General features: G+C 56.1%; 1 protein-coding gene across 1 annotated transcript in view; it reads right to left on the bottom strand.

The window, feature by feature from the left end:
• Nucleotides 1-27,964, bottom strand: part of ANOS1 (anosmin 1) — an 87,951-nt gene that overhangs the window by 2,453 nt on the left and 57,534 nt on the right. Inside the window, exons 7-13 of the mRNA XM_080652529.1 lie at nt 24,315-24,517; nt 20,820-20,964; nt 15,036-15,185; nt 12,597-12,694; nt 10,101-10,272; nt 8,247-8,467; nt 832-970 (exon numbers count right to left, since the gene is read on the bottom strand). Of these exons, the coding sequence (XP_080508655.1) occupies nt 832-970; nt 8,247-8,467; nt 10,101-10,272; nt 12,597-12,694; nt 15,036-15,185; nt 20,820-20,964; nt 24,315-24,517 (1,128 nt within the window). The remainder of the gene's footprint in view (nt 1-831; nt 971-8,246; nt 8,468-10,100; nt 10,273-12,596; nt 12,695-15,035; nt 15,186-20,819; nt 20,965-24,314; nt 24,518-27,964) is intronic.

Consider the following 27,964-nt stretch of genomic DNA (forward strand, 5'->3'; position numbering starts at 1 on the left):
TTGGTCGATTTGCATATTAGTCTTTTATTATATAGGATCCACACACAGCTTTAGACATGGTTTTTAACGTTAGCTGAATGAAAGCAAAATGTGTATTGAAAAATCAGCAAGAAGCTCATTAAATAGTCGGTAACCCTTTTTAACGACAATGCCACTGGATTCAGCTAATTCAAGTGGGATCATATTTTGAAGACAACGCACATCATATATTACAGTAAAATGTACATAATAAAAAAAAATAAGCTTCTTAGCCAAATATCATTTCCTGTACTTCATATGTGAAAGTCTTAATTTCGAGAACATTTCTGATTCATACTGATTATAGATTTTTTTCCATATGTATTTATGGTTTAAAAGACAAAAAAATCCCTGGCCGGTGTGGCTCAGTGGATGGAGTGTTGGGCCTGTGGACTGAAGGGTCCCGGGTGCGATTCCCGGTCAGGGCACATGCACAGGTTGCGGGCTCGATCCCCAGTAGGGGGCGTGCAGGTGGCAACCGATCCATGATTCTCTCTCATCATGGATGTTTCTCTCTCTCTCTCTCTTCCTCTCTGAAAATCAAGAAAAACATATTTTTAAAAAAGGCAAAGAAAAGCATGCATTCTATATAAAATGAAAGGAAGGGTAAAAAGGAGAAGAAAGGAAGGAAGAAGGTGGCAGGAAAAAGGAATTAAACTTTGACCCTCCGATTTATTCTAAAATAAACCCCCGTGAGCAGATGCGAATGGGGAGGACTCTCGGGGGACGAGAACCCCATCTCACAGGCCTGCTGCGGTGGGTGTTGGGTTTCCCCCAGGACTGTCCCGTGTGGGGAAGGGAGGCGGCTCTTACCGTGCACCGGGGGCGGGCGGTCGGGGGTCCGGAAGGTCTGGAGGGTGGCCGGCCCCTCCCCCGCGGCGGTCAGCACCTGGACCTCCAGTCGGTACAGGGTGGACGGCCTCAGGTTGGGCACGGTGAGGACGGGGTGGTTCTGAGGGGGACACCAAGCGAGAGGCTCGTCTGAGATGCTTGGGAAGGAAGACACACCACGGCCGGGCTGGTGTGGCTCAGTGGTTGAGCATCGACCTGGGAACCAGGCGGTCACGGTTCGATGCCCAAGTTGTGGGCTCGGCCTCCAGGAGGGGGCGTGCAGGAGGCAGCCGACCCGTGATTCCCTCTCATCTTCGAAGTTTCTGTCTCTCTTTCGTCCTCTCCCTTCCTCTCTGCAATCAATAAAAATACATTTAAAAGCAGAAGGAGGAGGAGGAGGAGGAGGAGGAGGAGGAGAAGAGGAAGAGGAAGAAGAAGAAGAGGAAGAAGAAGAGGAAGAAGAAGAAGAAAAGAAGAAGAAGAGGAGGAGGAGGAGGAGGAGGAGGAGGAGGAGGAGGAGGAAGAAGAAGAAGAAGAAGAAGAAGAAGAAGAAGAAGAAGAAGAAGAAGAAGAAGAAGAGGAGGAGGAGGAGGAGGAAGAAGAAGAGGAAGAGGAAGAGGAAGGAGGAGGAGGAGGAGAGGAAGAGGAAGAAGAAGAAGAGGAAGAAGAAGAGGAAGAAGAAGAAGAAGAAGAGGAGGAGGAGGAGGAGGAGAAGGAGGAGGAGAGGAAGAGGAAGAAGAAGAGGAAGAAGAAGAAGAAGAAAAGAAGAAAAAGAGGAGGAGGAGGAGGAGGAGGAGGAGGAGGAAGAAGAAGAAGAAGAAGAAGAGGAGGAGGAAGAAGAAGAGGAAGAGGAAGGAAGAGGAGGAGGAGGAGGAGGAGGAAGAAGAAGAAGAAGAAGAAGAAGAAGAAGAAGAAGAAGAGGAAGAGGAAGAGGAAGAGGAAGAGGAAGGAGAAGGAGGAGGAGGAGGAGGAGGAGGAGGAGGAGGAGGGGGAGAAGGAGAAGGAGAAGGAGAAGGAAAAGGAGAAGGAGAAGGAGAAGGAGAAGAAGAAGAAGACACAATGCATGCACGCTGGGTGACACGCTGGGGGACCGTCACCTCCCCATAGGACATGGCCTGTGGTGTCTGGCTCCCCAGGTAACGGAGAGTCTGGCCCTGATTTCTGGGGTCCCTTGCTGAGTGGTGACCCCGCATCCGGCTCACATCCTGGCAGCCCACCACCCGTGGCAGAGCTCACCCCTGGGGCCAGTCCCGAGTCACCCTTGGACCCCACGGCCCAGCCCTGGACCGGAGGCTTTCCCACGGCCTCTCGGGTTCATAGGCAGGTCTCGCCATGTGAATTCCTGACCATCCCGACTTCCGGGAGCCAGCCAACTGCTTTCCTCAGAACACACGATACCCATCAGCGCCCACGGCGAAGAGAGTGTATTTTTATACCAACACGTGCTTCTCAAACTCAACCTCACCCAACCGACTCCCAGCATCCCTTTCTCATGACTCACCCACACCCAACCCACTCCCAGCATCCCTGCTTCCTCATGACTCAACCACACCGAACCCAGTCCCAGCATCCCTGCTTCCTCATGACTCACCCACACCCAACCCACTCCCAGCATCCCTTTCTCATGATTCACCCACACCCAACTCACTCCCAGCATCCCTGCTTCCTCATGACTCACCCACACCGAACCCAGTCCCAGCATCCCCTTCTCATGACTCAACCACACCCAACCCACTCCCAGCATCCCTTTCTCATTACTCACCCACACCCAACCCACTCCCAGCATCCCTGCTTCCTCATGACTCAACCACACCCAACCCACTCCCAGCATCCCTTTCTCATGATTCACCCACACCCAGCCCACTCCCAGCATCCCTGCTTCCTCATGACTCACCCACACCCAACCCACTCCCAGCATCCCTGCTTCCTCATGACTCAACCACACCCAACCCACTCCCAGCATCCCTGCTTCCTCATGACTCAACCACACCCAACCCACTCCCAGCATCCCTGCTTCCTCATGACTCAACCACACCCAACCCAGTCCCAGCATCCCTGCTTCCTCATGACTCACCCTCACCCAATCCACTCCAAGCATCTCTGCTTCCTCATGACTCAACCACACCCAACCCACTCCCAGCATCCCTGCTTCCTCATGACTCAACCACACCCAACCCACTCCCAGCATCCCTGCTTCCTCATGACTCAACCACACCCAACCCAGTCCCAGCATCCCTGCTTCCTCATGACTCACCCACACCCAACCCACTCCCAGCATCCCTGCTTCCTCATGACTCAACCACACCCAACCCACTCCCAGCATCCCTGCTTCCTCATGACTCACCCTCACCCAACCCACTCCAAGCATTTCTGCTTCCTCATGACTCAATCACACCCAACCCACTCCCAGCATCCCTTTCTCATGACTCAACCACACCCAACCCACTCCCAGCATCCCTGCTTCCTCATGACTCAACCACACCCAACTAACTCCCAGCATCCCTTTCTCATGATTTACCCACACCCAACCCACTCCCAGCATCCCTTTCTCATGCCTCAACCTCACCCAACCCAGTCCCAGCATCCCTGCTTCCTCATGACTCAACCACACCCAACCCACTCCCAGCATCCCTGCTTCCTCATGACTCACCCACACCCAACCCACTCCCAGCATTCCTGCTTCTCAAACTCAACCACACCCAACCCACTCCCAGAATCCCTTTCTCATGACTCAACCACACCCAACCCACTCCCAGCATCCCTTTCTCATGACTCACCCACACCCAACCCACTCCCAGCATCCCTGCTTCTTCATGCCTCAACCACACCCAACCCACTCCCAGCATCTCTGCTTCCTCATGACTCACCTACACCCAACCCACTCCCAGCATCCCTGCTTCCTCATGACTCAACCACACCCAACCAACTCCCAGCATCCCTTTCTCATGATTCACCAACACCCAACCCACTCCCAGCATCCCTGCTTCCTCATGACTCACCCACACCCAACCCACTCCCAGCATCCCTGCTTCCTCATGACTCAACCACACCCAACCCACTCCCAGCATCCCTGCTTCCTCATGACTCAACCACACCCAACCCAGTCCCAGCATCCCTGCTTCCTCATGACTCAACCACACCCAACCCACACCCAGCATCCCTTTCTCATGACTCACCCACACCCAACCCACTCCCAGCATCCCTGCTTCCTCATGACTCACCCACACCCAACCCACTCCCAGCATCCCTGCTTCCTCATGACTCACCCACACCCAACCCACTCCCAGCATCCCTTTCTCATGATTCACCAACACCCAACCCACTCCCAGCATCCCTGCTTCCTCATGACTCACCCACACCCAACCCACTCCCAGCATCCCTGCTTCCTCATGACTCAACCACACCCAACCCACTCCCAGCATCCCTGCTTCCTCATGACTCAACCACACCCAACCAAGTCCCAGCATCCCTGCTTCCTCATGACTCAACCACAGCCAACCCACACCCAGCATCCCTTTCTCATGACTCACCCACACCCAACCCACTCCCAGCATCCCTGCTTCCTCATGACTCACCCACACCCAACCCAGTCCCAGCATCCCTGCTTCCTCATGACTCACCCACACCCAACCCACTCCCAGCATCCCTGCTTCCTCATGACTCAACCACACCCAACCCACTCCCAGCATCCCTGCTTCCTCATGACTCAACCACACCCAACCCACTCCCAGCATCCCTGCTTCCTCATGACTCACCCACACCCAACCCACTCCCAGCATCCCTGCTTCCTCATGACTCAACCTTACCCAACCCACTCCCAGCATCCCTTTCTCATGACTCACCCACACCCAATCCACTCCCAGCATCCCTTCCTCATGACTCACCCACACCCAACCCACTCCCAGCATCCCTGCTTCCTCATGACTCAACCTCACCCAATCCACTCCCAGCATCCCTGCTTCTCAAACTGAACCACACCCAACCGACTCCCAGCATCCCTGCTTTTCAACTCAACCACACCCAACCCACTCCCAGCATCCCTGCTTCCTCATGACTCACCTACATCCAACCCACTCCAAGCATCCCTGCTTCCTCATGACTCACTCACACCCAACCCACTCCCAGCATCCCTTTCTCATGACTCAACCACACCCAACCCACTCCCAGCATCCCTGCTTCCTCATGACTCACTCACACCCAACCCACTCCCAGCATCCCTGCTTCCTCATGACTCACCCACACCGAACCCACTCCCAGCATCCCTGCTTCCTCATGACTCACCCACACCCAACCCACTCCCAGCATCCCTGCTTCCTCATGCCTCACCCACACCCAACCCACTCCCAGCATCCCTGCTTCCTCATGCCTCACCCACACCCAACCCACTCCCAGCATCCCTGCTTCCTCATGACTCACCCACACCGAATCCAGTCCCAGCATCCCTGCTTCCTCATGACTCACCCACACCCAACCCACTCCCAGCATCCCTGCTTCCTCATGACTCACCCACACCCAACCCACTCCCAGCATCCCTGCTTCCTCATGACTCACCCACACCCAACCCACTCCCAGCATCCCTTTCTCATGATTCACCCACACCCAACCCACTCCCAGCATCCCTGCTTCCTCATGACTCACCCACACCCAACCCACTCCCAGCATCCCTGCTTCCTCATGACTCAACCACACCCAACCCACTCCCAGCATCCCTGCTTCCTCATGACTCAACCACACCCAACCCAGTCCCAGCATCCCTGCTTCCTCATGACTCAACCACACCCAACCCACACCCAGCATCCCTTTCTCATGACTCACCCACACCCAACCCACTCCCAGCATCCCTGCTTCCTCATGACTCACCCACACCCAACCCACTCCCAGCATCCCTGCTTCCTCATGACTCACCCACACCCAACCCACTCCCAGCATCCCTTTCTCATGATTCACCAACACCCAACCCACTCCCAGCATCCCTGCTTCCTCATGACTCACCCACACCCAACCCACTCCCAGCATCCCTGCTTCCTCATGACTCAACCACACCCAACCCACTCCCAGCATCCCTGCTTCCTCATGACTCAACCACACCCAACCCAGTCCCAGCATCCCTGCTTCCTCATGACTCAACCACAGCCAACCCACACCCAGCATCCCTTTCTCATGACTCACCCACACCCAACCCACTCCCAGCATCCCTGCTTCCTCATGACTCACCCACACCCAACCCAGTCCCAGCATCCCTGCTTCCTCATGACTCACCCACACCCAACCCACTCCCAGCATCCCTGCTTCCTCATGACTCAACCACACCCAACCCACTCCCAGCATCCCTGCTTCCTCATGACTCAACCACACCCAACCCACTCCCAGCATCCCTGCTTCCTCATGACTCACCCACACCCAACCCACTCCCAGCATCCCTGCTTCCTCATGACTCAACCTTACCCAACCCACTCCCAGCATCCCTTTCTCATGACTCACCCACACCCAATCCACTCCCAGCATCCCTTCCTCATGACTCACCCACACCCAACCCACTCCCAGCATCCCTGCTTCCTCATGACTCAACCTCACCCAATCCACTCCCAGCATCCCTGCTTCTCAAACTGAACCACACCCAACCGACTCCCAGCATCCCTGCTTTTCAACTCAACCACACCCAACCCACTCCCAGCATCCCTGCTTCCTCATGACTCACCTACATCCAACCCACTCCAAGCATCCCTGCTTCCTCATGACTCACTCACACCCAACCCACTCCCAGCATCCCTTTCTCATGACTCAACCACACCCAACCCACTCCCAGCATCCCTGCTTCCTCATGACTCACTCACACCCAACCCACTCCCAGCATCCCTGCTTCCTCATGACTCACCCACACCGAACCCACTCCCAGCATCCCTGCTTCCTCATGACTCACCCACACCCAACCCACTCCCAGCATCCCTGCTTCCTCATGCCTCACCCACACCCAACCCACTCCCAGCATCCCTGCTTCCTCATGCCTCACCCACACCCAACCCACTCCCAGCATCCCTGCTTCCTCATGACTCACCCACACCCAACCCACTCCCAGCATCCCTTTCTCATGATTCACCCACACTCAACCCACTCCCATTATCTCTGCTTTCTCACGCTGTGGGACTTTCCTTCCGGATTTGGGTTCTTTCTTTTCATCTGGAGCAGGCCTTGGCAATAATGAGGGCATTTGTGAAGAGGGTGGAAGCCCACTGGGGCGGTAGGTGGGGGTTTCAAGCCAAGGCACCGAGTGGGTGGGAGACGGGCCAGCTCATTAGGGGCTGGATCAGATCGGAAGGGGGCACAGGAAGAGAGACAACAGCTTCTTTTAGCTCTTTTCTCCCCAATTAAGACCTCTCGCTGTGTTGTGCACTGGGGCGAGAGGGACGCGGGAGAGTAACGGTAACAGGCAGGGGTCTAACCCTCATACAGTAACGATGGGAGAAGGGGCTCGGGTACCAGAACCTGTCTAGAGGGCAGTTTATTCTTTTTTTATAAATATTTTTTTATTGATTTCAGAGAGGAAGGGAGAGATAGAGACATCAGTGATGAGAGAGAATCATGGATCGGCTGCTTCCTGCATGCCCCACACTGGGGATCGAGTGTACCCGGGCATGTGCCCTGACATGGAATCAAACCGTGACCTCCTGGTTCATAGGTAGATGCTCAACCACTGAGCCATGCCAGCTGGGTTGTCCGTTTTCTTGCAAAATAAAACACTCATGCCCCGGATAATGGTGCTCCGTGGTTAGAGCGTCGGCCGTGCAATGGGTCTTGGGTTCCTCCTCCCGTCAAGGGCACATAGCTGGGTTGCAGGGTCCAGCCCCGGCCCTGACTGAGGTGCATGTGGGAGGCCACCCATCCATATGTCTCTCACATCACTGTTCCTCTTCTCTCTCTCTCTCTCTCTCTCTCTCTCTCTCTCTCCCTTCCACTCTCTCTAAATATCAATGGGCTTGGCAGACACGGCTCAGTGGTTGAGCATCCACCTAGGAACCAGGAGGTCACAGTTCGATTCCCGGTCAGGGCACATGCCTGGGTTGCAGGCTCCATCCTCAGTAGGAGGCGTGCAGGAGGCAGCCCATCCATGATTCTCTCTCATCATGGATGTTTCTCTCTCTCTCCCTCTCCCTTTCTCTCTCTAAAATCAATAAAAATGTGTATTTAAAAAAATCAATGGAAAAATACCCTTGGGTGAGGATTATCGACAATAAATACATAAGTAAACAAAACATTCAGAAGGAGAAAGGTGGGAATAAGACTCCGTCATACAGCACGAGGCGTGGCGGACAGGCCTAACCTTGGCTGCCATTAGAACCACGTAGTGGGTGTGGGGGGCAGGGAAATGGGGGGGACACGGACATGCCGGGGGCACCTACCGCAGGCAGGATCTGGGACTGCGAGATGATGCTGTTGGGCAAGCTGTTCTGCCGGCTCTCCGTCGTCACCTCGGCCCACGTGACCTGGAAGCCGGTCACGGGCTGGTAGAGGTTGGCCTTGGCCGTCTTCCAGGCGAAGTGGCCCGTGACGTTCCCCTCCTGGACAGTGAAGGAGGCGGAGAGGTCCTCGGGTGTGGCCAGCACTTTGGGGAGGACGTGACCTGTAGGGGTGGGAAGGTGGAGCCGGTGAGGTAGGGGGTGTGGGACTCCACCCATTGTCTTCACTCTCAGAGAAGTGCAGACAAGGATTCCTGGATCGCTGGTGAACCTTGAGCCCCTGGCAAGGGCCACAGCTATGCACCCGATGGTGTAGTGGTCCAGACAATGGGGGCTCAAGCTATTTCCTGACCAAACAGTCTCAGAGTGAACCTTTCTAATATTTACTGACCTTTAAGATAGTCTGTCTGTTACCGCAATTCCCTGCCTAAGAGCTAGATGTGTATCCAAAATTGAACAAAAGGTCAGCAAGGCCTGAGCACTGGTGGAAGTCCTTTCTCCTGCACTGGGGTTGCCTGCCTGGCCCCCAACATTTCCAAATTATTATTTCTTGTCTCGTCTCTGTCATTTGTATGCGGCCCCTTCTCCAGATTCCAAACCCTGAACCACACGGGACGTGGGTCTTCACAAGGGGGACCGGGCACAGCGGGTGCCGTTTGGACAGGGGGTCTAGGTGGCCTTGTGTGGGGAAGGCTGATGTGGTGTGACCTGCGTCTCGGCTCGTCTCTAAGGATCAGCTCTGTGATGGACAGGGGTTGCGATGGAGCCGGCCCCGAGTCACGCCGCCCCGTGCAAAGTGCTGCCGATCCCCTGGAGGTTATTCTCGGAATCCGGGGATGGGAGACGGAGGAAGGATTTCGAAAACTGCCAGGAGGTGGCCATTTCTCAGAGAAGAAAAGGATTGCCGTGGGGAGGGTCGATGTGGAGGTGGTTTGAAGCTTCTAGAACAGCTGTGGGCAAACTATGGCCCGCGGGCCGGATCCGGCCCATTCGGCTGTTCTATCCGGCCCGTGGAGCTGAAAGAGCGGAGGGTTCTCTTGCTCTCCCCTCTGCTCCTTTACTTTGAATTTATATTCGTTCACACAAACACTCCATCCATGCTTTTGTTCCGGCCCTCCGGTCCAATTTAAGAACCCATGGTGGCCCTCGAGTCAAAAAGTTTGCCCACCCCTGTTCTAGAAGGAGGTTAGGGGACTGCATGGGAGAGGCCTGGGATGGTTGTCCGCCTACACGACATATGCCCGGGTTGCAGCCTGCATCCCCAGTAGGGGGCGTGCAGGAGGCAGCCAATGCATGATTCTCTCTCATCATGGACGTTTCCACCCCTCTCTCCCTCTCTCTTCCTCTCTGAAATCAATACAAATATATATATATATACTGGAAGCCCACTGCATGAAATTTGTGCATTGGGGTGGGGGGTCCCTCAGCCCAGCCTGCACCCTCGCGCAGTCCGGGAGCCCTCGGGGGATGTGAGCCCAGCTTCTGGCTGAGCGGCACTCCCCCTGTGGGAGCTCACTGACCCCCAGGGGGCATCTCCTGCATTGAGCGTCTGCCCCCTGGTGGTCAGTACGTGTCATAGCGACCGGTTGTTCTGCCGTTCGGTCGATTTGCATATTAGCCTTTTGTTATAGAGGATATTTAAAAGCAGGTGTATGCATTTTGGGGACAGCCTATACCCGGTACCTCCCATGTAGACAGAGGGTACTGCCTGGGTTTCGGGCGCTGTGCGAACGGCTTGGAAACACCTGCAAAGTGGCCGACCTCGCGGCCTGCACCTGGGAGCTCCGGTCCACGCACCTGCTTCCCCGGGGCAGCTGACGTGCGTGCGGCTCTTCCCCTGCAGCGCGGCGCAGGGCGGGGTCCTGAAGAAAAGCGTCTCGGCCTTGGAGGGGCCCCTCGGCCGCGTCGGCTGCACCGTCACCTTGTACTTGCAGGCAAACGCCAGGTCTCGGAGGATCATGTGGTTTTCCTAGAGCGAGAGAGAGGAACGTGGTGGCGATACCTCTCACCGGACGTAGAAACCGTGGCAGGAAACGAGAGGGTCCCCCCACCGGGGTGTTGCCCAACATCGGGGGGGGGGGGTGCCATGTGGCTTCTGCAAGGAGCACAGGGCACCCTGTCCAGGCTTTTTATTTTATGACTATACTGGAGGCCTGGTGCACAGATTCATGCACTGGTGGGGGGCGTGGCCTGCGGGGATCGGCCTGCTGTGGGAGCGCCGCTCAACTTGGTCAGCCGAGCGGCCCTCCCCCTGTGGGAGTGCACTGACCACCAGGGGGCAGCTCCTGCGTTGAGTGTCTGCCCCCTGGTGGTCGGTGCGTGTCATAGCGACTGGTCCACCGGTCGTTCTGGTCATTCCGCCGTTCTGCCTCTGGGCTTTTATATATAGAGAGATTTTTATTGATTTCAGAGAAGAAGGGAGAAGGAGAGAGAGATAGAAACATCCATGATGAGACAGAATCATGGATCGGCTGCCTCCTGCACGCCGCCTACTGGGGATCCAGCCCACAACCTAGGCACGTGCCCTTGACCGGAATCGAACCCGGGGCCCTGACGCTCTATCCACTGAGCCACACCAGCCAGGGCCCTGTCCAGGCTTTGACAAGTCACAATGAAGCCCTCCCCAGCCCGGGCCACCGCCTCTGGAATCTGTGGCCGGAATCGCACAGAAGTAGCCACCTCGCACCTTCCCGTAAGTGAGGGCCATGGGTGCTGACCCTGTGGAGTGGGAGAGAGCTCACACGGCCCCTCTGGGGCGCAGGCTGCCTGCACGCACAGGCTTATTTTTTAAAAAACGAGGATCTCTCTCGTCCTATTTTCCCCCCTTTCCGGAGCTCTGCTACCACGTCCTGCCCAACACGGCGCTGACGCTGAAACACAAGCAGCAGCCGAAGTCCCGGGGACTGAGAGGCTCGGAGGTGACTGTCCAGCCCCAGGACAGGTGGACCCGAGGGCTCTCACGGGCGTTAGGGACGCTCACCCGCTCTCGTCGGCAGTCCCCAGGGCTGGGGTGTAGAAGAGGCAGGTAGGGGGCCTGGCTCCGCTGCCTTTCGGGGGAAGGCAGGGGTAGGTGCCGCCGGACAGCAGAGCAGATTCGTGAAAAGTGAGACACAGGAAGTCACAGGAAGTCTGGCCGGCGTGGCTCAGTGGTTGAGCGTCGGCCTACGAACCAGGAGGTCGCAGTTCGATTCCCGGTCAGGACACACTGCGGGCTGGGTCCCCAGTGGGGGGCGTGCAGGAGTCAGCCGATCCGTGATTCTCTCTCATCACGGATGTTTCGCTCTCTCTCTTCCTCTCCCTTCCATATGTATATGTATATTCTCTATGAATTATATATTATACTAGAGGCCCAATGCACAAAATTCATGTAAGGGGCTCGGCCCTCCCTCGCAGGCCCGGCTTCATCCGGAAGGTCATCTGGAAGGTTGTCCGGCTGTCCGGTCTAATTAGCATATTTTGCTTTTATTGTTATAGATATGACATATATACATAATAAATAAATAATCCTATATAATAAAAGCCTAATATGCAAATAGACCGAATGGTGGAACAACCTACGGACCGACTGGTCACTATGACGCTCACTGACCACCAGGGGGCAGACGCGCAACCAGGAGCTGCCCCCATCCCACAAGCCTCAGGCTGGCCAGGGCGGGTGCCAGTGGGGGGGCCCCCCCGATCGCCCCACCGGTTGACCCACAGATTGGCCCTGATCGCCGGCCAGGCCTAGGGACTCTACCCGTGCACAAGTTTCATGCACCGGGCCTCTAGTAGAAATTATAAGTAAATAAATAAAGTGAAGGGCCACGTCATCGGTGCGAGGCGTGGACAGGTAACACCTGTTGCTGCTGGGTGACTTGGTGGCACGTAGGGACGCGGCCGCGTGAGGCGCTCAGTCACAGGACCGTATAGAAGGTCCCTGGGAAGGCGACACCTTTAGACGTGCAGCCAAGTCAGCATTCAGAGGACAATTCAGAGCTTTTGTCCAATTACATGGAACGCCGAGCCCTTCCGGGTGGGGTGGGTGTCCCTGAAGGACGGGCCTCGCGTCTGCCCGTGGACCAGCATGAGTGACACGTCGGCGAGCTCTCGAGGGGACGCTGTCGGCTGAGAGGAGGCACGAACGGGGACCCTTACCTGTTCGGTCTTCGCCTGGCATCTGCTCGATAGGGGGTTTGTGAGAACGACATCCCCACGGGACAGACGACTTACACATCTCTCGGTCCAATTCTACACACACGCCAGATGAGTCTAATGTCTATTCGAGATGGAGCCGTGGGGTCGCGGACTCACCTGCGTCATGGCGGACGCCGCCACCGCTGGCCGGGCGGTGTCATTGTGGGCACAGGCTTCTGGGACCCACTGCACGTGGTAGCCACTGGCGCCCGGGTCTGCAACGGAGAACAGTCCGGGGTCACATCTCACGCAGTCCCAGATCCCCAACATGTGGCCGAACAGGAAGGAAGGAACTGAAACTGCACAGGTGACCTCCAAATGCATGCGTGCAGCCAAGGGGGCACGTGGGTATTGCAGATCCCGACTATTATTTCGGGATATAGTGGTTGAGCATCCACCTATGAACCAGGAGGTCAGGGTTCGATTCCCGGTCAAGGGCACATGCCCGGGGTGCGGGCTCCATCCCCAGTAGGGGGCGTGCAGGAGGCAGCCGATCCGTGATTCTCTCTCATCATGGGTGTTTCTCTCTCTCTCCCTTCTGCAGGAAGCCAGTTCCAGCAAGTCATAATCGCAAGAGTTTCATCAAAAGGTTGATGGAACTTGGGGACTCAGCAAGGGCTGAGTCACATATGTTATCGCCTGCTGGGATGGCTAAAGGCATGTCCCCAAACCTGAAAAGGATGCATTAAATTGATTGTTTGCTGCCAGGCAGCTCAGGGCATCTCAATCTACATGTTATTGCCTCCTGTTGGCCAAACACCTGAACGGACGTAGGCTATTCCCCAATCTGACAATGACTCTGTAAACCCTACCCCTTGAAGTGTATCTCCACCTTGCCTTAGGACAAATTGTGTTAATAAAAAGCATGGGGTCCTGAGACAAGGAGAACTTGGTTTCTTCAGCCAGGCTCCTCTGCCCCCACCCCATATGCCTTTCAAGATTATCTTTCGTCTCTGGACTCTTACTTAATCTACACACAGCCTTCTCCAGATTCCAGAACCCTTCCAGATGCCGGATCAGGACCCACTGGTGCTACATGACGCCCCAACGTCCAGCACCCTTCCTCTCTGAAATCGATTTTAAAATTTTTTTAAATGAGCCTGCTCTCTGGGGTCACACATGTGATGAACTCGGGCCTAACGCGACTTCCCCGGGCCTCCTATGGCTAGAGAGCTGGACGTGTCCTTCCCCTGCTCTGTACACCCACATGTTCTGGTCGGGGCCTCCACGGGGGCGTCCAGAGGAAAGAAGAGGGGGTGGTGAAGGAGGCGGGGAGCCCCAGGGTCACCCCAGAGCATCGAGAGGAAGAGGGGTCCTTCCGCGCTCATGCCCAGCGTCTGACGGGGCTTCCGAGGGGAGAGCGTTGGGTGGAATCGGGTGCCTGACTGGGAACTGAAGCTTGCTCTGGGCACTTTGGGAGGAAAAAAGAACTCACATCAGAGAGCTAAAGGGAGAGCAGGCAGGCCCCGACCGTGTTGGGTTAGGACAGTGGTCGGCAAACTGCGGCTCGCGAGCCACATGCGGTTTGCCGCTCTGTTGACTAATGAGTTTGCCGACCGCTGGGATAGGGGCTTAATCACAAGGAACAACAACAGCCTGTAATTATTGGAATCGAGAGTCTAGGTCAGTGGTCGGCAAACTCATTAGTCAACAGGGCGGCAAACGGCGGCTCGTGAGCCGCATGTGGCTCGCGAGCCGCAGTTTGCCGACCACTGGGTTAGGGGAACCGCCGAGGGAGCCTTGACTTTGTGGTGGTTGTATTTTTCCTTTGATTCTTTTAGGGAGAGTGGAAGGAGGGGGAGAGGCAGGGAGAGAAACATCGATGAGAGAGACGGGTCAATGGGTGGCCTCCTGCACGCACCCCGCGACTGGGGCCGGGGATCGAGCCTGCCACCGAGGTGCGTGTGTCCCTGGCCAGAATCGAACCCGGGACCCTTCGGTCCTCAGGCGGATGCTCCATCCACTGAGCCACACCGGCCGGGGCAGAAGGCTTTGCTCTGATGCACGCACATCCAGGGCGGTTTGCTGGTTTTTACAAAAGGTTTACGGACTACGCACCAGCAAGGAGTGAGTGCAGGTCCCTCCCCTGAGCGATGCTGTTCCCGGCACCGGCCGGCGTGAGGTCACCTCACACGAGCAGCAGCGGCTTTGCTGGGGCGTAAACAGGATGGAGCAGCCCCGGCCAGTGCGGCTCAATGGTCAGAGCACCGGCTGCATACCAAAGGGTCCTGGGGTTCGACTGCCGGCCAAGGGCACGTACACATGTTGCAGGTTGGATTCCTGCCCCAGTCGGGGTGCCTGCAGGAGGCAACCGATGCATGTGCCTCTCTCACATCCGTGTTTCTCTCTCTCTCTCTCTCTCTCTCTCTCTCTCTCTCTGCCCCGCCCCCTGCACTGTGTGTAAGAATCAACCGAACAGATACCCCCGGGTGAGGATGACAAGGAAAAAGGCAGCGTTGTGAGGAGCAGCTGTTTTCCTCGATAGCCGTCCTGTGGCCCGAGGACCCTGACAGCCTGTGGGACCGGGAGCAAGCGGCAAGGGGCAGGCCCACGCACCTGCCGTCCTCTTCCAGTAGACCTTCGCCTGCAGCCGGCCGTCCTGGTAGAAGGGGGCGCCGATCTCCAGCAGGCGGGCGGGCCGGCGCCGCTGAGGAGCAGGGGGCTGTGGCCGAGTCTCCCCTTCTCCGCTCTTCCCAAGCGGCTCTTCTACAACCAAGGACAGTGGTCTACGTTACACGTCAGAAATAACGCTGAGAATCATGGGCCGGCGGGGCTCAGGGGGTGAGCATGGACCTAGGAACCAGGAGGTTCTGGGTTCGATTCCCGGTCAAGGGCACATGCCCGGGTTGCAGGCTCGACCCCCAGGTCGGGGGCGTGCAGGAGGCAGCCGGTCTATGGTTCTCTCTCTCCCTCTCCCTTCTTCTCTCTGAAATGAATAAAAAAATACAGTTTGTATTTGTTTTTATAAAAATATGTTGCCCATTGCCACCATGTGCCCACCATCCAGATATCATTGCTGACATGTACACATAAGGAACTGTTTGACATTGAAACGGGGACTCAGAACTGCTGGACATTAAAATTGGGACTCAAACATTTTTTGTTATTATATGTTTATTTCTAGTCTGCAGAGGCAAGATTTTTTAAAGGAAAGATAAGGGAAAAAAATAGATACAGAGGCAAAGAAGCATTGAACAGACTGTCAAACTACAGCGGGAAGGCAGAGGAGGTTTTGCGGGGGGGCTGTAAGAGATCAACCGAAGGACTTGTACGCATGCATATAAGCATAACCAATGGATACAAGACACTGGGGGGGGGGGCAGGTAAAGGCATGTACTGGGGGGAAGGGGAGGCCGGGGAAAGGTCAATGGGGAAAAAAAGAGACATATGTACTACTATTTGTAATACTTCAAACAATTAAAAAATAAAAATAACTTAACCACACTAAAAAATAATAATAATAAAATAAAATAATAAAAATATGTTGCCCAGCTGGTGTGGCTCAGTGGTTGAGCATCGACCTATGAACCAGGAGGTCAGGGTTCGATTCCCGGTCAGGGCACATGCCCGGATTGTGGGCTCCATCCCCAGTCGGGGACGTGCAGGAGGCAGCCGATCCAGGATTCTCTCTTCTCATGGATGTTTCTCTCTCTCTCTCTCTCTCCATCTCTCTCTCCCTCTCTAAAAATGAATAAAAATAGATTTTTAAAAACAAACAAAAACAGACAGGGGCAGGATTTGGCCTGAGGGCACAGCTTGGAGAGAGAGAGAGAGAGAGAGAGAGAGAGAGAGAGAGAGAGAGAGATAGGAATATTGAGGCTCGGGTCCAGCTCCCCCAATGGAGGCAGAAATGCAGCTGGGACCAGCCCCGGGCCCCAGGCCACCAGCATGTTCCTGCTGACCTCGCTCCCTTCCTTTCGGAGGTCCAGGTGAGCTCACAACCAGGACGCCAGCAAGCGCCCCGGCCTCCCCCGTCTCCCCATGCCCGTCCCCCTCCCCCCCCCCCCCCCCCCCCCCCGCCTCCCCACACCGCCCCGGGTCAAGGAGCTGCAGTCAGAAGCCTGCCGGGTGCCGGGTGACATAAGACGTGTCTGACAGCCGGGCCCCAGGTGGCCCTTGGGGAGGTGACGGGGTTGCGCTGTGTTGATCGAATGCTGATAAGAAATGGGCTGTGGAGTCCGGCTCCGTGGCCGAGCGCCAGCCAACGAACCAGGAGGTCAGGGTTCGAGTCCCAGTCAGGGCACACGTCCGGTCCCCGTGGTTGTCTGGCATCTTTGACGTTTCTGTATCTCTCCCTCGCCCTTCCTCTCTGAAGTCAATAAAAATATTAATAAGAGCCCTGACCGGTCTGGCTCAGTGGATGGAGCGTCGGCCTGCGGACTGAAGGGTCCTGGGTTCGATTCCAGTCAAGGGCACGTACCTTGGTTGCGGGCACATCCCCAGTCGGGGGCGTGCAGGAGGCAGCTGATGGATGTTTCTCTCTCATCGATGTTTCTAACTCTCTCTCCCTCTCCCTTCCTCTCTGTAAAAAATCAATAAAATATATTTTTAAAATATTCATAAGAGAAGAGAAGGGGGCTGTGGGAATTTTCTGATGGAGCTGAGAGGGTCGCCTCGCTGGGGTGCTGGTGGGAAGAGGGGAAGATGGGGATGAGGGGGGAGCCGCCCGCCCTGGGGGAGGCCGGAGGCGGCGGGGAATTTGGGGGGAGAGGGGGGAGCTCAGAAGAAAGCCTGCAGACGCATACTTGGAATATTTCAGTTTAAATAGCTCACAGGCGTGTTCCCCGAGCCGAGGAGCATGTATTTGGCTTAAGGGCCCTTTGCCTGAATGCTGGGTGTGACAGGGTGTCTCCCGCACCCCCAGGTGGTCTGCACCCCAGCTGGTGCCCTGCCATTCACCTCAGCTGTGACGTGTCCCCTGCAGAGGGCGGGAGGTCTCACAGGCGAGGGGCTCGGTCCCCATCCCACACCATCACCCCCCATCCTGGGACCCAGGGCTGTCAATCAGAGGCCCCCAGACCCGGGTGCTGGACCCCACACACTTGCCGGGGCGGCTCCCAGAACCCAGGGACCCTTTCCTCACCAGGTCACCGGTTTATTATAAAGCTCAGTGGGTGAGCACCGACCTCTGAACCAGCAGGTCAGGGTTCGAAGCCCAGTCAGGGCACAGGCCTGGGTTGCGGGGTCCATCCCCAGGAGGCGGCGTGCAGGAGGCAGCCGGTCCATGATGCTCTCTCCTCATGGATGTTTCTCTCTCTCTCCCTCTCCCTTCCTCTCTGACATCGATAAAAATATATTTTTTAAGAAATGAAACGAACAAAAAAATAAAGAAACAAGAAAACTGAGGAACAGGCTGATGGGAGAGATGCATAGCCAAAGGGTGGGGGGAGCAGGGGGGGCGGGGGGAAGAGGCGGGGAGTACAGCTCCTCATCCTCGCCAGGCACCCCACGAGCCCCTGTCGGCTCCCGGGCACCCACCCCAAGCTCTCCAGCCCCCTCCTCTGTGTGCTTCAGGAGGCTGTCTAATGCCGGTGCGACTGATTGCCATTGGTCATCCGAGGTGCCACTCACTACGGAGCCCCGCCCCCTGCCCCCAGCTGGGGAGGGGAGGGTGGGGCTGACAGTCTGGATCCTCTCATGCCCAGGTGGGTGCAGACCAGCCCTGGCTCCCCGCACCCAGCTTCCAGAAGCCCCGGCATTAACACAACAAAGGCGCCTTCATCCCTCCTCTCACCACTTAGGGAATTCCAGGAGTTGTTGGCACATAGTTCTTATCCTGAGTCACAACCTGGCCAGTGCTCTGGTGGGAGAGGCAGCCGCTCCCTGCAAACAGCTGGAGAGCCAGCAGCTGGGCTGGAGGAGGCTGGGAGGTGGAGGGTGGGGACTGGGGGGGGGGAGGGGCAGACAATCCCCCAGCTCGGTGCCCAGGGCAAAGGGCAACCCTCTCCCCAGCCTCCGTGGAGCTAGAGTGAGTCCGCCTGGGTAGTCCACCAGGGTACACCCAAGCCTGCTTTTCAGTTGGGGGGCCTGTGAGGGGCACCCGGGTTTGTGTGTGGGGGGGAGGGTGCGGCTCAGACCACCCTGCTCAGTGTGCGTGAAGGTGGGAGGAGAGGCCGCTGCTCAGACGTGAGAGATGGGAGGGACCTCGGCGTCTGGCGGGCTGTGAGGAGACGCCCCCGCCCCCGGGAGAAGAAGGAAGAGGCGCTCAGATGGGCTAGGGGAGACGCCATGTCCCGGCCAAGTCCCATCTGCGGGCCCACACCCGCTGGGGTGGGGAACGTCCGGCCCGCGGGACCCAGGAGGCTGCTGACATCACGGGGTCTGGCCCTGCCAAGGCCTCACGGGGCGTTAATTCACCGTCTGTCCAAAGGCCACAGGCTCGTTTTCAAGTGGACCGTTGTGTACGGCCTGCGAATGGGGTTATAAACACCCAGGGGCCCTGGCCAGTGTGGCTCAGTGGGCAGCGCCTCGGCCCTGAGACTGAAGGGTCCCGGGTTTGATTCCGGTCAAGGGCGGGTACCTGGGTGGCAGGTTCCCAGGCCCTGGTCGGGGTGCGTGCAGGAGGCAACCCATTGATGTCTCTCTCACATCGATGTCTCTCTCTGTCTTTCCCTCGCTCTTCCACTCACTCTAAAAATCAATGGAAAAATATCCTCAGGTGAGGATTAAAAACAACAACAAATCTATATATATAAAAGCCTAAGCGACCATCCGACCGTTTGACCGTCCGACCGGTAGCTATGACACACACTGACCACCAGGGTGCAGACGCTCCGACTGGTAGCTGTGACGCGCACTGACCATCAGGGGGCAGACACTGAACACAGGAGCTGCCGAGCTGCAGGGACTTGGCAGCTGTGGTTCTCGAGTGACACACCCAGAACCAGAGAGGAGGGAGCCCGATTCTGGCGTGCGTTACCCGAGAACCGCCCTCTCGTAATCCGGGACCCCTCAAGGGATGTCAGAGAGCCGGTTTTGGCCCATTCCCTGCAGGCCAGGCCAAGGGATACCACCAGTGCACGAATCCGTGCAACAGGCCAATAATCTATATATATATAAAAGGCTAATATGCAAATTGTCCGCTTGGGAGTTCGACCAGGAGAGCGGGAGTTCGATCGCTCACTATGATGTGCGCTGACCACCAGGGGGCGGCGCAGACCATGGCGGGCGACCAGCAGTGGTGGCGGGGTGCTGAGGGAGCAAGGGAAGGGGGAGGCAGGGTGGCCAGGCCTCGGGACCTTGCCCTGCACAGATTTCATGCACCGGGCCTCTAGGACATAAATAAATCAGAAAATATCCCAATGGAGGGGGTTTTCCCTCCTTGTTCCTGGCTGGGGGAAGAAATACATGACATTATGGGAGTCTGCAATCCCATTCCAGTTTCTCACCGGGAAGGAATGTGGTTTGTTTGTTGGAAAAAAGCAGAAGGAGAGAAGGCAGCCTTGTGTCACACCCGTGAACATACAACCAGGGCTGGGGCCTCAGAGGCTGAGAGGCTGGGTCTGAGGAGGAGGCGGGCGGAGGGAGGGCGAGCAGTGAGGCGGGAAGACGGACAGGTGGGGATGTGGTGGGCGGAACTCAAAAGAGGGAGAAATCTCATATACGATTCACGTCTCCCAAAGGACATTTGGTCCCAAATGGGTATTTGAGAAGCAGTAGACATAGAATTCCAACTTTGGATATTATTTTAATTTTACAAAAAAGGGGTGGCAGGCCCGGCTGGCACGCCTCCATGGTCGAGCATCGACCTAGGAACCAGGAGGTCACGGTTCGATTCACAGTCGGGACACATGCCCGGGTTGTGGGCTGGATCCCCAGTAGGGGGTGTGCAGGAGGCAGCCGATCCATGATTCTCTCTCCTCATGGATGTTTCTATCTCTCTCTCCCTCTCCCTTCCTCTATGAAATAAAAATATATACAATGAGTGGCCAGATGATGATGATCTCTGAACGCATAATCATCTGGCCACTCCGTGTCTATCCTATAGAATAAAAGGCTAATATGCAAATTGTCCCCTCGACCAGGAGTTCGACCAGCAGGCAGGCCGGCCAACCGCCCATGTCCCCTCCCCCTGGCCAGGCTGGCCAGACCCCCACCCAAGCAGAAATTCATGCATATATATATATATATATATATATATATATACACACACACACACACACACACACTGAGTGGCCAGATTATTATGCATTCAGAGATCATCATCATCTGGCCACTCAGTATATATATTATAAAAACTTGGCCACGTGCAGGTTGCAAATGAAATACTCTCCGTGCATGGTAACCCCCATTTTTGCTGGGCAGGTGGGCGAGTGGCCGATGAGCCCCGGAGACACTTACTGTTGTTGGCGGCGGGCATGGGTGTGAAGTGCAGAGGGACCTTGGCGCTCTTGAGGCGCGTCTGCCCCCAGTAGGCCACGGCCTGCAGCTCCACGCTGTAGTCGGTGTCTGGCTGCAGGCCCTCCAGGACCACGGAGTTCTGGGACTGGGGACAGATGGAGGGGCACCCCATCACAGGCTGCCCCAGCCACATGCCACCCCGCCTCCCAGCACCCCCTGCAAGCTCACCCCTGTCTTCCCCGTTTTTAATTTTAGTATATTTTTAGTATATACAATATATCTACACTAATAAAAGAGTAAGATGCAAATTGGCAGTACCTTCGCGGCACCCACCAGCCAATCAAGAGTGAGTATGCAAATTAACCCAACAAAGATGGTGGGTTAATTTGCATATGCAGGTGCCAAGCGGCTGGGGTCAGGGTGGGACGCTTGCATCATCGCCATGGCGACAATGCAGGTGGTCCGCACCGCCCCAGCTGCTCCGGGCCTCTGGGCAGGATGGGAAGGCGGAAAGGCAGCTCTGGGCCGGAGTGAAGGCAGTACCAGCAGCCGGGGGAAGGAAGGCCCATTCTTGCACGAATCTTCGTGCATCAGGCCTCTATTACATATATATATTTCTAATCCTCACCCGAGGATATTTTTCCATGGATTTTTAGGGAGAGTGGAAGAGAGAGACCGAGAGAAATATCGATGTGAGAGAGACACATCAATGGGCTGCTTCCTGCATGCGCCCCGACCAGGGTCCAGGCCAGGGAGGAGCCTGCCACCGAGGTGCGTGCCCTTGACCGGAATCGAACCCGGGACCCTGCAGTCCGCAGGCCGATGCTCTACCCACTGAGCCACACTGGCCAGGGCCTGTCTACCTCTGTAAGACCTGCGAATCCAGCTTGACTGTGGGGCAAAATAACATTCTTGGAAAACCCCAAACCCGTTCGCTTGCTCACCTGAGGTTGTGTCCCCGATCCTCCCGGGGGGCACGGACGTGAACAATGCTGCCCCCACCCCGTCTAGATCGGGGCTCGCGGAGAAAAGGGGGCGGCAAGAGAGGGGGCTGCCAGAGCGGTTCTTAACAATGAAGGAGGGAGCCCTAACTGGTGTGGCTCAGTGGATAGAGCGTTGGCCTGCGGACTCAAGGGTCCCGGGTTCGATTCCGGTCAAGGGCACGTACCTTGGTGGCGGGCACATCCCCAGTGGGGGGTGTGCAGGAGGCAGCTGATCGATGTTTCTCTCTCATCGATGTTTCTAACTCTCTATTCCTCTCCCCTCCTCTCTGTAAAAATCAATAAAATATATTTTTTTAAAAAAATGAAGGAGGGAGAGCCCTGGCCAGAGGCTCGGTTGGCGGGAGCATCAACCCGTACACCAAAAGGTTGCGGGTTTGATTTCCCGGTCTGGACGCCTGCCCAGGTTTCGGGTTCAGTCCCTCGTTGGAGCAGGTACGGGAAGCAACCCGTCGATGTTTCTCCCTCTCCCTTCCTCCCTCTCTCAAAATCAACAAACATATTTATTTTTAATAATCATTACGATGACGACGACGAACTAAAATAATAATAAAATAACACCCAAAGGGTATCACGACTAAATATCAGTGATGGCTTTTGGAGACATAGCTTATAATTCTAACATACCTTTGGGGGGACACGCTGTATGTTCAATACCAGATGGAAACCAGTCATAAATAAGAACCCTCTTGCCCGGCTGGCGTGGCTCAGGGGTTGAGCATCGACCTAGGAACCTGGAGGTCACAGGTTCAATTCCAGGTCAGGGCACAGGCCCGGGTTGCAGGCTCGATCCCCAGTAAAGGGCGTGCAGGAGGCAGCCGATCCATGATTCTCTCTCCTCATGGATGTTTCTATCCCTCTCCCTCTCCCTTCCTCTCTGAGATCAATAAAAATACATTTTAAAAAAATATCCAGATGCCCGGCTGGCGTGGCTCAGTGGTTGAGCATTGACCTATGAACCAGGAGGTCACGGTCCGATTCCCAGTCAGGGCACATGCCCGGGATGTGGGCTCGATCCCCAGTAGGGGGCGTGCAGGAGGCAGCCAATCTATGATTCTATCATTGACGTTTCTCCCACCCCCACTCCCCCTCTCTTTTCCTCTCTGAAATCCATAAAAATGCATTTAAAAACAAATAAACACATGGCACAGATCACGCATCTTCGGTGCAAAAATCAATAAATAAAATGGAGAGACGGTGCTGCTCTCCTTGTTGAAAGACTTTCAAACGTGCATGTGTTTACTTATGGAGTTCGGCTTTGTAACCATGGGAACCGCGTTTATGCAACTTTGTCACAACTCGATGCAACACTGTATCAGCCGCAAGGAAAGGAAGTGACGGCTCGCGCCAGGCACTTGGTCGGAGAGCCAGCCCCCCACGCTGCCCGCCTGGAGGAGGCGACTGAGCCGTGGCACCTGCGTGGGCTCCGCCCCGCACTGGCCCACGGACGGGGTTCCACGTGAGGACACCTGGCCGAACGCACAGACCTGGGCGTAAGGGACACGGAGCCGGGGCCCTGTCTGGGACCCGACGGGAGGCGTGGCATCAGCCTGTCCCCTTCCGCGCCGGCAGTTCCCCCGCCTTTTGGGCGCGAGTGGCTCACTGGGCCAAATCCAGGCGTTAGCACCGGCGACGTCAAAGGCATTGTCCTTGCTGTGAGCAGTGGCTGCACCGTAGCCGACGAGGTTTATCCGAGGCACGGTTATTGCTAATTGTTTAAAAAAAAATAAGGCATCGGGACTCTCTGACCCCCCCCTGGGTGAGAATATAAGGGGGGCGGGGAACCCTCCCTCCACCTGCCCTTATCTCTCTCTCTCTCTCTCTCTCTCTCTCTCTCTCTCTCTCTCTCTCTCGCTGTAAAAATATATACACTGAGTGGCCAGATGATGATGATCTCTGAACACATAATAATCTGGCCACTCAGTGTCTATCCTATAGAATAAAAGGCTAATATGCAAATTGTCCCCTCGACCAGGAGTTCGACCAGCAGGCAGGCCGGCCCACCACCCATGTCCCCTCCCCCTGGCCAGGCTGGCCGGACCCCACCCATGCACGAATTCATGCACCGGGCCTCTAATATATATATATATACACACTGAGTGGCCAGATTATGATGATCTCTGAACGCATAATCATCTGGCCACTGAGTGTATTTTTTCCTTTCATCTTTGCTGCTGAAGGGATTACATAGGTCGTCCTCCTTCTCCCCCCACTTGGCCTCGTCCAGCCGCTCCTGTTCCCCCCGCCCAGGCCCTCCCCACCCCATCGTCTGTGTCCACGGTGAGGCATCTATGCACACACGTTCATTGGCCGATCTACCCCTCCCACCCTCCCCTGCCTTCCCTCTGATGATCAGAAAGAGACCCAGGGGCCTAGAAGCACGAACGGACGGTGGAACGTCCACCGGGCGTTCGCTCAGCGGGCAGCTGCTCGGAGCCTCAGCCTGGAGCTGGCGTCACCCCCGCAGGGCACGCAGCCGCTGGATCCCCCTTACCCCGTCCGCCGTCTTCCTGCGCTTCTTCCTCGTGGGGGCCGGCGAGCCGCGGGCAGCCCAGCTCCAGAAGACCTTGTAGTGGTGCACCGGCACGTCCGGCTCCTCGGGGCCGTCCCAGGCCAGCGTGACCGTCACACTGCCGTCCCCGTTGCTGGTGGCGTTGGCCAGCCGGAGGTGGGCGGGAGCCGCAGGGGCCGATGGATCTGCAATCCCAGGAGAGGGGCGGCCGTGGGACCCCCGCCCGCACCAAGTGGGACACAGAATCGCGGATCTGTGCACCCGACCTGAACACAGGGCACGGGGCACCGTCCTTTCCATATGGCGTCCCCCCAAGATGTGTTCAAACGCTTTGAATAATGATGAAGGCCGTAGTTATTAAACTAGAGGCCCGGTGCATGAAATTCGTGCACTCGGCGGGAGGGAGGGGGTCCCTCAGCCCGGATTGCGAGAGGGCGCAGGCCAGGCCGAGGGACCCCACCGGTGCACGATCGGGGCCGGGGAGGGACGCAGAAGGTTGGCCAGCCAGGGAGGGACCATGGGAGGGCTCCAGGGCGTGTCCGGCCCGTCTCGCTCAGTCCCGATCTGCTGGACCCCAGCAGCAAGCTAACCCACTAGTCAGAGCATCTGCCCCCTGGTGGTCAGTGCACATCATAGTGACTGGTCAACCAGTCAACTGTCTGCCCCCTGGTGGTCAGTGCACATCATAGCGACTGGTTAACTAGTTGACTATCTGCCCCCTGGTGATCAGTGCACGTCATAGCGACTGGTCAACCAGTTGACTGTCTGCCCCCTGGTGGTCAGTGCATGTCATAGCAAGCGGTTGAGCGGCCTTAGCATATCATTAGCATATTACGCTTTGATTGGTTGAACGGCCAACCAGACGACTGGACACTTATCATATTAGGCTTTTATTATATAGGATACATTTCATTCTCAAAATTGAACTCACGGCTGTGAAAGTGTGTATACCTTTTTGCGGAGGACATGCTGTATGTTCAATACCAGGTGGAAACCAGTAATAAATAAAAACCCTCTTGCCCAGCCGGTGTGGCTCAGGGGTTGAGCATCGACCTAGGAACCTGGAGGTCACAGGTTCAATTCCAGGTCAGAGCACACGCCCGGGTTGCAGGCTCGATCCCCAGTAGGGGGCGTGCAGGAATCAGCACATCCGTGATTCTCTCTCCTCATGGATGTTTCTCTCTCTCTCCGTCTCCCTTCCTCGCTGAGATCAATAAAAATACATTTTTTGAAAATATCCACAAATGGTGTTAACCTCGAGAAGAAAAGCGTGGAACCGCCTCCCCAGCTTGTGACAGCGAGACGTTTCTGTGAAAACAGGTGTTCTGTGTTCTGGGGAAGTAAATGCGTTAAAAGGGAATGAACTCGCTTGGTCGCCAACCCACGCCGGGAACCGCAGGCTCGCGGTGTGTTGAAACGTCCCCGTGAAGGAGAGAACTACGGGAATCTTGGGTTTTTCCCTGAAGATCGGGGTTAGGGCCCAGGAAGGCCGGGCTTAACGGGAGCCCTTTTATCAGTTGCTTTTTCTTCTTCTACTTCATCTTACGGTGATTTTCAGGGCTGTCCTGGATCGATGGCAAAACCCTTCCCCCTCCGCCTTTAAGGCCAGGGCTGGCCCTCCGCCCGCCCAGACAGGCCGGGGCCGCTGCTCGAACTGTGGGCAGAGACGCGAGCTGTGGAGTGAGTCCCGTGAGAAGGCCTCTCAGAAAAGGGGAGATGCGCTAACCCCGTGGTCGGCAAACGGCGGCTCGCGAGCCACAGGCGGCTCTTGGGCCCCTTGAGTGTGGCTCTTCCACACAATACCACGGCCTGGGCGAGTCTATGTTGAAGAAGTGGCGTTAGAAGAAGTTTAAGTTTAAAAAATGTGGCTCTCCAAAGAAATTTCCATCGTTGTCCTGTTGATATTTGGCTCTGGGGACTAAGGAGTTTGCCGACCACTGCCCTAGCCGGTGTGGCTCAGTGGCTAGAGAGTCGGCCTGCGGACTGAAGGGTCCCAGGTTCGATTCCGGTCAAGGGCATGTACCTTGGTTGCGGGCACATCCCTGGTAGGAGGTGTGCAGGAGGCAGCTGATGGATGTTTCTCTCTCATCAATGTTTCTCTCTCTCTCTCTCCCTTCCTCTCTGTAAAAAAATCAATAAAATATATATCTTTTAAAAAATGATTTTAAAAAAAGAAAGAAAGAGAAGGGGAGAGGGACAGATCTGGGCAGGAGGGATGCCTGGGAAGGCCCTGCCCCGGGTCCTCTGCCCGACACTAACGGCATCCGTGTGTGTCTGCGGAGGCACAGCTGCCGGTCCACCTGGGACCCGGGGCACCGGGGTGACCTGTTCCGAGTCTTTTATGGATCCTGGCGGCCAGGCCGGCTGTTAACGGTTTAACATTCCCGGGGCAGTTAGTTCTCAGACCGGCTGGAGACGGGCTTCCGACCAGGTCTGGCTGTCACTGTACTGTCCGTTTAAAACTTGTGCCCTGGCTGGTGTGGCTCAGTGGATAGAGCGTCGGCCTGTGGACTGAAGGGTCCCAGGTTCGATTCCAGTCAAGGGCACATGCCCGGGTTGCGGGCTCGATCCCCAGTAGGGGGCGTGCAGGAGGCAGCCGATCCATGATTCTTTCTCATCACTGATGTTTCTATCTCTCTCTTCCTCTCTGAAATCAATAAAAATATATTTAAAAAAGTAAAATAAAACTTGCTCTGCATATGGGCCCCGTGCGGGGAAAATGCACCTTTTTGAAAAGGACCTTTCTTTTGGTGTTGTTAATCCTCACCCGAGGGTATTTTTCCCCGTTGGTTTTTTTAGAGTGAGAGGGAGAGAGGAGAGAGAGCGAGAGGGAGAGAGGAGAGAGGAGAGAGAGAGAAACAGCGATGTGAGAGAGAGAGAGAGAGAGAGAAACAGCGATGTGAGAGGAGAGAGGAGAGAGAGAGAAACAGCGATGTGAGAGGAGAGAGGAGAGAGAGAGAAACAGCGATGTGAGAGAGAGCCATGGGTGGGTTGCCTCCCACATGTACTCCGACTGGGGCCCAGATCAAACCCGCAGCCCAGGGACATCCCCTTGACTGGGAATCGAACCCGCAACCCTTTGGGGCGACACGCTCACCACCACAGACCTCCGGCCAGGGCTCAAAGGACTTTTTTAAGAAGAGTTAAAAGTCCACAACATGCCCTGGCTGGTGTGGCTCAGTGGACAGAGCGTCGGCCTGTGGACTGAAGGGTCCCGGGTTCGATTCCGGTCAAGGGCACATGCCTGGGTGGCGGGCTCGATCCCCAGTGTGGGGCGTGCAGGAGGCAGCCGGTCCATGATGCTCTCTCATCACGGATGTTTCTCTCTCTCTCACCTTCTCTCTTCCTCTCTCTCTAAAGACCAGTAAAAGTACATTTTAAACAATTAAAAGAAAACACCTAAATTAACATTTCTGAAGAGGCTGGCTCCTGGTGAGTGAGTGAGCAACGGGACTGAGCTGCGTCTGCGAGACGGGAATTCACAGGGGCCGGGCAGACGTGGGACTAACCCCCGGGGTGCAGAGACGAACGTGGGCGTGAGGCGTGTGTCCAGTGAGATCTGTCCAGCTATCACGGACCCGCACACGGAAACGGGGGTGCCGGCCTTCACCGGCCACCAGGCTGTAAAAGGG

The sequence above is a fragment of the Plecotus auritus genome (genome assembly GCF_963455305.1).
Source record: "Plecotus auritus genome assembly, chromosome: X".
NCBI classification, from domain to species: Eukaryota; Metazoa; Chordata; class Mammalia; order Chiroptera; family Vespertilionidae; genus Plecotus; species Plecotus auritus.